The sequence below is a fragment of the Marmota flaviventris genome, chromosome 7, assembly GCF_047511675.1.
Source record: "Marmota flaviventris isolate mMarFla1 chromosome 7, mMarFla1.hap1, whole genome shotgun sequence".
Taxonomy (NCBI): domain Eukaryota; kingdom Metazoa; phylum Chordata; class Mammalia; order Rodentia; family Sciuridae; genus Marmota; species Marmota flaviventris.
In genome coordinates, this window is record NC_092504.1 from 122,948,016 (window position 1) to 122,962,692 (window position 14,677).

Consider the following 14,677-nt stretch of genomic DNA (forward strand, 5'->3'; position numbering starts at 1 on the left):
AATATATAAATTTTTTTAAAAACCAGGAAGAAGAGGAAAAATCTGCATTATAATTAATAAATAAAACTATCACACAAAGGATATAAAATGCACGGATCGTATGGACTTTAGATTTATTTTCTTCTGATTTTGTCTTCAGTGACCCAGATTTTCCTTCAGAAATCTTAGGAAAGAAGTTTATTTCTCTAGTTATCATTACTGTTTAAATCATGAATAATAAGATGGGTTGTTTTCCAAGGGTGATTCTGTTCTCCTGCTGTAGACTGTGTCCATCTGTTTGGGGAGGCTGGGTACATAGTGATTAAAAGCATCAACTCTGAAGTCAAACTGCTTGGCTTGTCAGCCCTGCTTGTTCTGCTTTAAGACGTGGGACCTAGGGCAAGTTCCACACCCTGGGGCACCTCGGTTTTATCACCTCATAAGGTGGTTGCAAGAACTGAATTAATACAGGTAAGGCATGGACAGAAGTGCTTTTGAGCGAGAGAGGTAGGTGAGCATCAGCTATTTTGCTATTCTCTCCACTCTTAGTGGTGTCACATAATTGCCCTTATCAGACCCTCAGAGTTAAGCCAGGCCTCCCACATTCTAAGTGGCAGTGCCATTCAAACCCACCACACTATTCTGTGATTTGCTATAAAATTAACTTGGTTTCAGAACAATTTAGGATTTTTTTTAAAATAAGTTAGAAATTAATTTGAATGAATGAAACTAATGTCCCTTCAGTTCCTGCTTTGGACAGAGTCTTTACAAACGAGGTGCTTCTTTTCCCCAGCCCTCTGTCTTGCTCCTTCTGGTTCATGCACCTTCCCATCTCCTCTTGACTCTCACCTCCCCACCCACCTGGCTCCATTCTCTCCTGCCTCAACCTTCCTGGCCCCTGATTCTTGCTCCCTCCCCGGTCCTCTCCTCCTCCCCTCTCTCCCTCCCTCTATTTCCCCTCTTTTTTTTTGTGCACCTGTTGCCCCAGGTGCGCCCAGGTGTCTGTTGTGGCCTCCTCTGCTGCCCCCTCCAGCCACCTCCAGGTGCTGCTGTCTGCTCTGTGGACCCCTCTCATGGCTTCGGGTTTGCTTTTGTTTACTTTTCATGACACAGTGGTTAAACCAAGACTTGACTTAAGCCCTGGTGAGGCCTACTGTCTAAGGGAAGCTGATCTTAGAGGGGCAGACATTTCCAATAGAAAGACACAGGGCTGTTCTTCAAAACAGAAGTATAAAAAGAACAAATCATTTGACCCTCCCACCCAACAACACCCAGAACACAGCCCTTTCGATGACACGAACATCGGCTGTCAGCCTGCATGTTTCTAATTGCAGAAAGATAAGGAAATGGAACAGTAAACTGTACTGAGGGGTAATATTTCTATACTTGCATTATCTCAAAACATTTTTTTGCTGAGAGTTTATCTCTCACCAGTGGGTTGTTTTATTCTCTAATTTTTGATTCTTGGAGAAGAGTTTAATATCTAAAGGCCAGAGATATGCTGCAATATCCAAAGGCTGTGTTAACTGCCCAAAGTAAATCTTTTTATTCATTTATTTCTATTGTAGTCTCTCACACACACTCTTTCTTTTCATTTTTTTTAAATGTTTTGTTAGTGCATTCTAGTTAGACATAATATTGGGGCTCATCATAACATAACAATACATGCAAGAATATAGCTTTCTCCATTTCCATCCCCAGGGCTTCCTCTTTCCCTCCCTGCCTACCCTTCCTCTACTGGTCTTCCTTCTATTTATTTATTGTTTTCTTTAAATTGGTACTTTGTATATATACATAAAGGTGGAATTTACTGTGTTATATTCATATGTGTTCATAGAATAATTTTTATTTCACCTGTATTTTCTCCCTTATCCCGTCTCCCCACGCCCCACCGCACTCCCCTGGTTTCCCTTCCATTTTCATGGGATTCCCCTCCCCCACAGTTTTTCCTTACTTTGCTCTAGCTTCTCCATATGAGAGAAAACATTTGACTATTGACTTCTGGAGTCTGGCTTATTTCACTTAGCATGATGGTCTCCAGTTCCATTCATTTACCAGAAAATTCCATAATTTCATTCTTCTTTATGGAGAGTAAAGTTTAATCATGTATATATGCCACATTTTCTTTATCCATTCATCTGTTAGTGGGCACATGGGCTGGTTCCATAACTTAGCTATTGTGGATTGTACTGCTGTAAACATTGGGATGTATGTATGACTATAGAACACTGGTTTTATTTCTCCTGGATAAATACCAAGGAGTGGGAGAGCTGGGTCATATGGTGGTTCCATTCCTAGTCTTTAGAGGAATCTCCATACTGCTTTCCAAAGTGGTTGTACTAATTTGCAGTCCCACCAACAATATATGCATGTACATTTCCCCCCACATTATTTATTATTAGAAGTATTCTTGATGATGGCCGCTGTAACTAGAACGAGATGAAATATCCATGTAGTTTGGATTTGCACCTCCCTGATTGCCAGGGTTGTAGAACATTTTTTAATATATTTGTTGGTCATTTGTATTTCTTCTTTGGAGAAATGTTGTCTAGTTCTTTTGCTCATTTATTGGTTGGATTACTTGGTATTTTGGTGTTAAGGGGTTTTATGTTTGTTTGGTACCAGGGATTGAACCCAGGGGCACTTAGCCACTGAGCCACATCCCCAACCCTTTTTTATATTTTGTTTTAGAAGCAGTGTCTCAGTGAGTTGCTGAGGCTGTTTTTGAAACTCACAATGCCCCTGCCTCAGCCTGCCTAGCTACTGGGAGGTGTTAAGTTTTCTTTATGTGTTCTGGATACTAATCCCCTGTCAGAGGAGCAGCTGGCAAAGATTTTTCTCCCATTCTGTAAGCTCTCTATTCACACACTTAATCATTTCCTTTACCCAGCCCAGTTTATCTATATCCCAATATAAATTTTGGAGGAATCCAGATATTCATACTCTCTTTAAATATATATGCTCCAAATATACAAGTAGATTGAGATATGTTAATGATTCCTTTAGTAAATACTCACTGAAAAATAGATTGGTATTAAGTAGATAATCCCATCACAGGATTTTTATGACATCACACATCAAAATAAAGTTTGATTTATTACACAAAATGTTAAAATTAATTTATTTTGTGCATTATTATTATTATTATTATGACATTCCTGAAGCCAAAAGAACTACTACTGGTCACTTTCAGGCTGACCAAGTTGTTAAAGTCATTGCTGATAACAGCTGATCTTTCAACACAGACTCTGAAAGCTAGAAGATCCTGGAATAACATATTTCAAACACTGAAAGAAAATGGGTTCCAACCAAGAATTGTGTTTCCAGCGAAATTAAGCTTCAGGATGGAAGATGAAATTAAAACCTTCCACGATAAACAAAAGTTAAAAGAATTTGCAGCTAGAAAACCATCTCTTCAAAACATCCTTGGCAAAACATTACAGGAAGAGGAAATGGAAAATAACAATGAAAACCAACAGTGGGAGGTAGGACACTAAAGGGGGGAAAATAATCAAAGTGGAAAACAAACCATGTTTAGTAACATAAATAAACAAATATGGCTGGAAGAACAACCCATATCTCAATAATAACCCTAAATGTTAATGGCTTAAACTCACCAATCAAGAGACACAGGCTAGTAGAATGGATCACAAAACAAGACCCAACAATATGCTGCCTACAGGAGACGCATTTGATAGGAAAAGACATACATAGGCTGAAGGTGAAAGGTTGGGAAAAATCATATCACTCATATGGACTTCGGAAACAAGCAGGAGTATCCATACTCATATCAAATAAAATAGATTTTAAGCCAAAGTTAATCAAAAGGGATAAAGAGGGACACTACATACTGCTCAAGGGAACCATACACCAACAAGACATAACAATCATAAATATATATGCCCCAAACAATGGTGCAGCTATGTTCATCAAACAAACTCTTCTCAAGTTCAAGAGTCTAATAGACCACCATACAATAATCATGGGAGACTTCAACACACCTCTCTCACCACTGGACAGATCTTCCAAACAAAAGTTGAATAAGGAAACTATAGAACTCAATAACACAATTAATAACCTAGACTTAATTGACATATATAGAATATACCACCCAACATCAAACAGTTACACTTTTTTCTCAGCAGCACATGGATCCTTCTCAAAAATAGATCATATATTATGTCACAGGGAAACTCTTAGACAATACAAAGGAGTAGAGATAATACCATGCATCCTATCTGATCATAATGGAATGGAACTGAAAATCAACGATAAAAGAAGGAAGGAAAAAGAATATATCACTTGGAGAATGAACAATAGGTTACTGAATGATCAATGGGTTATAGAAGACATCAAGGAGGAAATTAAAAAATTCTTAGAGATTAATGAAAACACAGACACAACATATCGGAATCTATGGGACACATTGAAAGCAGTTCTAAGAGGAAAATTCATTGCTTGGAGTTCATTCCTTAAAAAAAGAAAAAACCAACAAATAAATGATCTCATACTTCATCTCAAAATCCTAGAAAAAGAAGAGCAAAACAACAGCAAAAGAAGTAGAAGGCAAGAAATAATTAAAATCAGAGCTGAAATCAATGAAATCGAAACAAAAGAAACAATTGAAAAAATTGACAAAACTAAAAGTTGGTTCTTTGAAAAAATAAACAAAATCGACAGACCCTTAGCCATGCTAGCGAAGAGAAGAAGAGAGAGAACTCAAATCACTAACATACGGGATGAAAGAGGCAATATCACAACAGACACTTCAGAAATACAGAAGATAATCAAAAATTATTTTGAATCCTTATACTCCAATAAATTAGAAGATAGTGAAGGCATAGATAAATTTCTTAAGTCATATGATCTGCCCAGATTGAGTCAGGAGGATATAGACAACCTAAACAGACCAATATCAATTGAGGAAATAGAAGAAACCATCAAAAGACTACCAACTAAGAAAAGCCCAGGACCGGATGGGTATACAGCAGAGTTTTACAAAACCTTTAAAGAGGAACTAATACCAATACTTTTCAAGCTACTTCGGGAAATAGAAAAAGAGGGAGAACTTCCAAATTCATTCTACGAGGCCAACATCACCCTGATACCTAAACCAGACAAAGACACTTCAAAGAAAGAAAACTACAGACCAATATCTCTAATGAACCTAGATGCAAAAATCCTCAATAAAATTCTGGCCACTCGGATACAAAGGCACATCAAAAAAATTGTGCACCATGATCAAGTAGGATTCATCCCTGGGATGCAAGGCTGGTTCAATATAAGGAAATCAATAAATGTTATTCACCACATCAATAGACTTAAAAATAAGAACCATATGATCATCTCGATAGATGCGGAAAAAGCATTCGACAAAGTACAGCATCCCTTTATGTTCAAAACTCTAGAAAAACTAGGGATAACAGGAACATACCTCAATATTGTAAAAGCAATCTATGCTAAGCCTCAGGCTAGCATCATTCTGAATGGAGAAAAATTGAAGGCATTCCCTCTAAAATCTGGAACAAGACAGGGATGCCCTCTCTCACCACTTCTGTTCAACATAGTTCTCGAAACACTGGCCAGAGCAATTAGACAGACGAAAGAAATTAAAGGCATCAAAATAGGAAAAGAAGAACTTAAATTATCACTATTTGCAGATGACATGATTCTATACCTAGCAGACCCAAAAGGGTCTACAAAGAAACTATTAGAGCTAATAAATGAATTCAGCAAAGTGGCAGGATATAAAATCAACACGCATAAATCAAAGGCATTCCTGTATATCAGCGACAAATCCTCTGAAATGGAAATGAGGACAACCACTCCATTCACAATATCTTCAAAAAAAATAAAATACTTGGGAATCAACCTAACAAAAGAGGTGAAAGACTTATACAATGAAAACTACAGAACCCTAAAGAGAGAAATAGAAGAAGATCTTAGAAGATGGAAAAATATACCCTGTTCATGGATAGGCAGAACTAACATCATCAAAATGGCGATATTACCAAAAGTTCTCTATAGGTTTAATGCAATGCCAACCAAAATCCCAACGGCATTTCTTGTAGAAATAGAGAAAGCAATCATGAAATTCATATGGAAAAATAAAAGACCCAGAATAGCAAAAACAATGCTAAGCAGGAAGTGTGAATCAGGCGGTATAGCGATACCAGACTTCAAACTATATTACAGAGCAATAGTAACAAAAACAGCATGGTACTGGTACCAAAACAGGCGGGTGGACCAATGGTACAGAATAGAGGACACAGAAACCAATCCACAAAACTACAACTATCTTATATTTGATAAAGGGGCTAAAAGCATGCAATGGAGGAAGGATAGCATCTTCAACAAATGGTGCTGGGAAAACTGGAAATCCATATGCAACAAAATGAAACTGAATCCCTTTCTCTCGCCATGCACAAAAGTTAATTCAAAATGGATCAAGGAGCTTGATATCAAATCAGAGACGCGCCGTCTGATAGAAGAAAAAGTTGGCTACGATCTACAGTCGGTGGGGTCGGGCTCCAAATTCCTCAATAGGACACCCATAGCACAAAAGTTAATAACTAGAATCAACAAATGGGACTTACTCAAACTAAAAAGTTTTTTCTCAGCAAAAGATACAATAAGAGAGGTAAATAGAGAGCCTACAACCTGGGAACAAATCTTTACTCCTCACACTTCAGATAGAGCCCTAATATCCAGAGTATACAAAGAGCTCAAAAAATTAGACAATAAGAGAACAAACAACCCAATCAACAAATGGGCCAAGGACCTGAACAGACACTTCTCAGAGGAGGACATACAGTCAATCAACAAGTACATGAAAAAATGCTCACCATCTCTAGCAGTCAGAGAAATGCAAATCAAAACCACCCTAAGATACCATCTCACTCCAGTTAGATTGGCAGCCATTATGAAGTCAAACAACAACAAGTGCTGGCGAGGATGTGGGGAAAAGGGTACACTTGTACATTGCTGGTGGGACTGCAAATTGGTGCAGCCAATTTGGAAAGCAGTATGGAGATTTCTTGGAAAGCTGGGAATGGAGCCACCATTTGACCCAGCTATTCCCCTTCTCGGTCTATTCCCTAAAGACCTAAAAAGAGCATGCTACAGGGACACTGCTACATCGATGTTCATAGCAGCACAATTCACAATAGCTAGACTGTGGAACCAACCTAGATGCCCTTCAATGGATGAATGGATAAAAAAAATGTGGCATTTATACACAATGGAGTATTACTCTGCATTAAAAAATGACAAAATCATAGAATTTACAGGGAAATGGATGGCATTAGAGCAGATTATGCTAAGTGAAGCTAGCCAATCCCTAAAAAACAAATGTCAAATGTCTTCTTTGATATAAGGAGAGTAGCTAAGAACAGAGTAGGGTCGAAGAGCATGAGAAGAAGATTAACATTAAACAGGGATGAGAGGTGGGAGGGAAAGGGAGAGAGAAGGGAAAATGCATGGAAATGGAAGGAGACCCTCAGAGGTATACAAAAGTACATACAAGAGGAAGTGAGGGGAAGGGGAAAAATAATACAAGGGGGACAAACGAATGTCAGTAAAGGGGGCAGAGAGAGAATAGGGGAGGGGAGGGGGGATAGTAGAGGATAGGAAAGACAGCAGAATACAACAGACACTAGTATGGCAATATGTAAATCAATGGATGTGTAACTGATGTGATTCTGCAATCTGTATATGGGGTAAAAATGGGAGCTCATAACCCACTTGAATCAAATTGTGAAATATGATATATCAAGAACTATGTAATGTTTTGAACAGCCAACAATAAAAAAAAAAAAAAAGTCATTGCTGAGAGTATTATTTCAAAGGTATTAGACATAACAAAGTGGATTTAGTAGAGCTAAATGATGGTTATCTTTTTTCTTTCTTGTTATTTTGAGACAAGGTAAGAGTCTTGCTAACAACTTTCATTTCCTTCCAGTTCTGCAAAGCCTGTTTTCCTTGGAGAACATCAACAACAAATGTTTTTATCCCTCTAATTTTAGGAGCTTGAGGACATTTCCTAATTGTAGTGCACACCTTTATTCCAGTTATATGGCTAAACAATTCCATAAGCTGTTTGCCTTTCAAGCTAAAATTATTAATTTTCAGAAAAAGGTATTAAACTTTTCCAAGATGGGAGCTATAGCAAGGTCCAGGGGGACTACCCTCGGTTTTGTCCATTGGAATTTGAACTGGTATCCGCCACCATTAATTAAATGAGCACGTAAATTCTTTGCTCCTCAGTTTCCTCATCTCTCAATTGTTAATAACAAATTTCCTTGGAGCCTAGCTATTAAAGAACTGGAGGTTTAAAAATAGGCAGATGGTGCCTGGTAGAGTTGCTAGCATATATTGCACACGTAACTCTGAACCTCCTTACTATCTCAAGCTCAGATCTCTCCCCTCATAACCCACTGTCTATTTGGCATTGTTCAATTAGGTCATTTTAAATATATCCTACTAAAAACATCCACTCGCCATCTTTCCCTTAAACTCTCTTCTGCCAAGTCTGTGTCTCCAATCCAGACCTCTCCTTGGACTCCAGAACTGTAAGGCCAACTGCTTACTTAGCATTTCTACCTGGATTCCTAATAGACACCTCAAAGTTAACATATTTCCCCCTCCCTTCACCTACTCCCCTCCAGTCTTCCCATCTTAATAAAATGGCAGTATCAATATCCACCAGCCCTGGGTAACTCTTATATTTCACTCCACTCCAATACCCAATCCAGAAGCAAACCCTTACCTTTATGCCACCAAAATGCATGCCAACCCCACCAGCTTCTGTCTCTCTCCGTTGCTATCACCACGTCCATGTATGACACTTTTTTATTTTCTCCCCTGGGCCCCTATAGTAAGCTCAGAACCCATTTTCTCCACACCATACCATAAGCCAGCCTCCACACTGGATTTTAAAGTAATCCTTTAAAAATATAAATCAAATGGTCTTATTTCTCCACCTAAAACACTTCTGTTACCTTTCATTCTTCTGAGAACATAAATGAAATTCCTCACCCTGTCCTGAAGTATGAGATGGTTCCTGCTTGTCTTTAGCTTCAACGTTTCCTTACTCTCTTCCGTACCCAATCCCCCTGAGTCAAAGGGACTTTCCTGGACTTCACATGCGCAGCCAGGCCCTGGCTTGGGATGTGTGCCTGAGTAGAATGCTCTCCAATCCCTGAACTTGGCATTGCTGGCTTCTTGTCATTCAGATCCCTGTGAAAGGCCACATCTTCCTAGGGGCCTTCCCTTGGCAACCTAATCCAAAGGAACCCATGTGGCTCTTTACCTTTTCTGAATTCTAAGAAGGCTATGTATAATTTATCTCATAGTCGTCTTGTTTATGATACTTCTTGTCATCGTCCTTTAATCTGGCTAGGATGTAAGCTTAATAAGAGCAGGGTCCCTGTCTGCCCTGCTTATTATTTTATTCTGGTACTTAGAAATATGAACTTGATGCAGAGCTGGTGAGCAAAGTATGTCAGTTCATTGGACCACTTTCGTGACCAATTTCATACTACTTGAGAACAGTAATCTCTCACCCGTGAAATTCTAAACTTCTCTTTAATTTTTATTCAATAGTTTAGCATTTTAAAAACTTGCCTTGAATCTTGGTAAGCAAATAGAAAACTGCTCCTACACCTTGGTCTACCTATGTTAGGCCCTCCACAAACCACCCTACCCATACCCTCTCTGGCTTCATATTACTCACACAAGTTATTATCATCATATTAACAAAAATTCCCAATAAATAATATTATTATAGGACAAAAATTATAATAGAAAACTATACTTGGAAAAATATTGGAGTTAGCATTTTTGTGATTATTAAAGTATTGTTATAATTATAATTACCATGTCTTTTAAAATATCCTTATCCTAGTTAATTTACCTTTCACTATGTAATCATGGAAGATGGGCCACACATTCCACTCTCTGGATATGTTCTTTTGATGGAATGTTAATTAAAAATATATAATTAATATAAACTGGTGAAATGAGAATGTTTTAGGAGAGATAACCAGGTATAGACCTTTTATGAGATTTCTCATTCCTTAATAAGATTAGAGGATAATCACATTGTTAAAAGAATGGGAGTTTCAACACTAAAATGATAAGAAAATTGGGTAGGAAATGATTTATACTTAGCATTGAGAAAATGCCCATTCATTTTGAGCTTGTTCATTGGAAAGAGTGACATTTTGGACACAAAGAAGAATCTGGTAAGAATCAGAATAATGCATAAAAATTCTATGTTATAATGTAATAATTCAAGCTTTGTTTCAAAGTCTATGATGTCATTGAGATCCTGTGTTAGAACTGTCTACAAAATCTTACCAGAGACATTTACAACCCGAAACGAAGTTGTCCTCTTCCCATACAATGTATTTATGAAGTACATAAATTCACTACATAGTCTCATATCACCTTTAAGATTTCCAGGAGTAATTTCTGGAATCTTCCAAGTTTTATAATAGAATAGAGATTATTTGAGAACACAAATGAACAAATGAAAGTCGTACTGAACTTTTGGAGAAGAGATTAAATCTAGATAATAAACTCCTGAAAAAAAATCAAAAATCTACAAATACAGTATGTATGAGTGAAATCACATTCTAAAACAGTATGTATAAAATTGCTTGCATCTGAGAAAAATTAATGTTGTGTTTACTTTGGCTGTGTTTTGAAATAGAGAAATGTATGCTGATACCAGTTTTATGGCAGTTATATATGTCAAAAGATGGAATATTAGGTACTATCTGAGATATTTACATTTACCTATGTAAGAACAATTAAAATACTTCTGTTTTAGAAGGAATAAACACTCGTTATATGATCTGATCAAAGTTTTAGGCATATTAATCTCTCCACTAATAGCAGGCTCACCACCTTGACTTCACACTCCCCCATTCAATGCAGAATTTCCACTGCCTGGCATGGAACTTAGTTAGCACAGGGTGGGGGCCTGATGAATGAACAGGTGAAGGAGTGGGTTAATTTTAAAGTAATAATATATAAAAGTAATTCTGGAAATGTAAATATAAGTCCACTTACTTACATTCCCTAATTCTCCTAATTAAAACTCTCACTTGAAGCTACATGCAGCCTAAAGCTCTGAAGTATAATTAGGAAAACTAGAAAAATGAGATATTTAAATTTCTCTGTTTGTAAAAACATGCAGTGTTTAGTCTAATTATATATTTTGTCCTAAATCTTTAATGTCTACCAGGGCAATCAATAATTTTATTTTCATCATTTGCATTATTTCTCAATTATAGTTTGCTTAATTGGCATATGAAGTCTTTGATAGGGTTTTTTCCTGATTGATCTTTTTGTTATATAAATCCTGTTTTATTATTTTTAATGAGAAAAGGTTGCTTACTTCAACTAACAAAAACTATTCCTTCTATAATATGCAGGAATTCTGTTTAAATGAACAGACCTGCTTAGAAGGAATCCTCTGAGTAGACAGTTCTCCTAGACTGTCCTTATTGGCATATAACATGCTATGGCTGTATGCTCGTGTGTGCAACACAACAGTCACAGAAGTCCTGCTCATCCTCCTTCTCACCTTGCTAGCAACTTCTTTTTTCAATCTGACTACTCTCTGCATGCTGTAATTACAGAGAGGTTCATGGGGTTTGGCATATTCTACCTGTACTGTTGTTTGGTAGACACCAGATTCTACAGTTTTTATGCCCATTGTCTTCATAAAATGGTGTGAGAAGATGACTTAAAAACTCACAGCAAGGGCTGGGGATATAGCTCAGCTGGTAGAGTGCTTGCCTCACATGCACGAGGCCCTGTGTTCAATCCCCAGCATTGCCAATTAAAAAAAAAAAAAAGATAAAATAACCAGCAAACCATTCTCTCTTGTAAGGGTTTCTTTTCAAGAGAAAGTTTATGCATTTTTTTAAACTTTGTTATTATTTTAAACCTGAGTATCAGTATCGTCATCATCATTTAATTGTACATACTTATGGGGAATAGCATGTATACAATATGTAAAGATCAAATTAGGGTAGTTAACCTTTCTGTCTCTTTAAGTATTTTTAAAATTTTGAGTAACACAAAATTAGAGTCCTTACAGGTGTAGCTCAATCCTCCTTTAAGGAAGCATTGTAATGAGGGTGTTGAGGCAATTTGGGAGGGGCATCTCTCTGTGACTCAATTTCATCATCTGTGAAGTAACAATAACACTGTCCTCATAGGATGCCTTGTAAGGTTAATGACATGATATACATGAAGTATTTCCCACTGGCCCTGAGCTTCATAAGAGCTAGATAACTACTATTTATTTATGGACAACAGCTTTTAGGAGAGGTGGGATAAAAAAAAAAAAAGCTTGATTTTTTTTGAAAAAAAAATCAAGTTTAGATGATGAGTCAAGTTTAGATGATGCTTTCATTTGCACTGTCAAGAGCATATTGCTTAGAAATCTGGGACAACATCTTCAGTGAAGAATGGCTAGTACATATATGGGGGCGGGTAAGTGAAGGAGCCATAGATACAGCTGTTTCCACTGGTCTGTGACGACCAGATTTTAATCACAGCTCTTGCTGTGACTTAAAACGAAAGGTAGTAAAAATATTGCATCAGATAAATCAGGACGATAAGTAATAACATTCTATCCAAATCAATGTTAATTCAGTTCTTTCCAAACTTCTTGATACAACCATATGAAACAGCCAAAATTTGACATTTTTTTTAGTAGTTATAGATGGACAGAATGCCTTTATTTCTTTATTTTTATGTAGTGCTGAGGATCGAAACCCAGTGCCTCGCACATACTAGGCAAGTGCTCTACTATTGAGCTACAGCCCCAGCCCAACATTTGACCACATTTTATCCAAAATAACTTAAGTTTCCCATACCTCAATGCAAAAGATACAGCTGTTCTTAACAAATTAATTTCAAGTGATTATTTGAGTGGCAAATAATTACTACTGCTGGAAAAAAGCCTAATCTAATGGAGAGCCAGTTTGCCATCCCCTTGTTCTTCAGGAACTGCCATAATTGTGGAAAGCTCATATGGGACATGCCAAGAAGGGGTGAGGAAATATGGGAAATGGTGAAATAAAAAAATTAAGAGAAAATCCTCTCTCTTATCTTTGCAGGGACGCTACAACAAAGCTTCTGAGTACTTTCAGCAAGCTTTTGACACAACGGTAGAACTCATGAACTTGTCTCTGCTAGACGAAACCAAAGTTCACTATGGAATTGCAAAAGCCCATCAGATGATGCTGACAATGAACAATTATATAGAATCTGCAGATCTCACCAGCCTCAACCACCTGCTGACCTGGAAGGAGCGAAGAAGTGATGGTGATCTTGAACAGGTTGTTGGTAAGTCTCTGGTTTTTGGAAATAGTTTAGTTTTTGTACCATTCTCAATGGTTAAATCATTTTTTGTTGGAAAGTTTCATTCAACCATTGATTTTAATTTGATTGGTAATTTTATTTCTATTGATTCCTTATTATGTGAAGGTTGGGTATATTTTTGTGCCCTATTGTACCTTCTACATTTAAGAGGAGTATAAAATAGTTGAAATGATTTATTCTAGCTGACAAATCACCATTCTCAAACTGATTGTTTTCCAGTTGTCTTAAATAGTCCACAATATGTAAAATCAGTTGTAACTAATGTGAAATAAGCTTATGCATTTTGATAATTCTCAGTGTTGGACTGTATATGAACTTCCTATAAAGGAAGTGTTGGTGGATGCTAATTTGCCTTACACACTTGACTTTTCCTATTCCTATTCCTATTTCCTATTCCTCTTTATCAATTTGAGCTTGAATGTTAATTTGGAAAATATCTGATAGTACTTTCTCTTACTACTACTTTTTCCCAACATATTTTTCTTGTGACAAATTGGAGTTAAAATAGTCTATTGAAAATAACTAGATGGGTTATAAGGGTCAGCTCTGGGTGTCCACTTGGTCAGGTTCTGGTTTCCAATTAAGAATTTTAGAATAGAATATCTAAAAACGAAATTCAGAACTGCCTGTGACAAACCTTTGAATCACCCAATTATTTGTTTGCAAACCAAACTTTTTAACGTAAAAATATTTGAAATATTTTGGGATCACTCAAGTGGAATCATAAAACCTCATGATGTCTGGGGAAGTCATTTAGCTGGAACAGTGATCTGTTGGGGCATTTATTTATTTATTCCAATAGAATATAATAGTAATTAGGGTCAAAAAAATTGTATTGTCTCTTAGGTCACTGGAATACCTCTCACCACTCTTGATGTCCCTACTTGTAAAACAAGGAAAGATCTTGTTATGAATACATGTTCAGAAAGAGGGAATTAAGATGCAGCATTTAGAAGCAGACAGCTTGGTGAATTTCAGTGTGCTCAGTTGCCCCAAAAATGTTTATGGTCTATTAGTAACTGACTACTCTTAGAAGCATCTGCTTACAGCAGGATGATTTATGGCCATATATTTGGAAGTTCCTTCTGTAGTTTTCTACCCAGGTTCTGACATTTTCTACCCAGAATGGCAGGAGATGAAGCAGAAGAAGTAAGATCCATGTTAAATGACCAGTGCTGGTGAAATTTCAGTAGAGAATAAGTTTAGCTGCTCCCATTTTCAAGTTTATCTTAGATAAATACTCTCTATCACAATGGTAATTACGGAGACAAAAAAATTTTGTATGGCACAAAAG

The 14,677-nt window shown here is 37.0% G+C and overlaps 1 protein-coding gene across 1 annotated transcript in view; it reads left to right on the forward strand.

The window, feature by feature from the left end:
- The window catches only part of Ttc29 (tetratricopeptide repeat domain 29), a 135,253-nt gene that overhangs the window by 108,736 nt on the left and 11,840 nt on the right, over nt 1-14,677 (forward strand). The window contains exon 9 of the mRNA XM_027926551.2: nt 13,119-13,347. Within this exon, the coding sequence (XP_027782352.2) occupies nt 13,119-13,347 (229 nt within the window). The remainder of the gene's footprint in view (nt 1-13,118; nt 13,348-14,677) is intronic.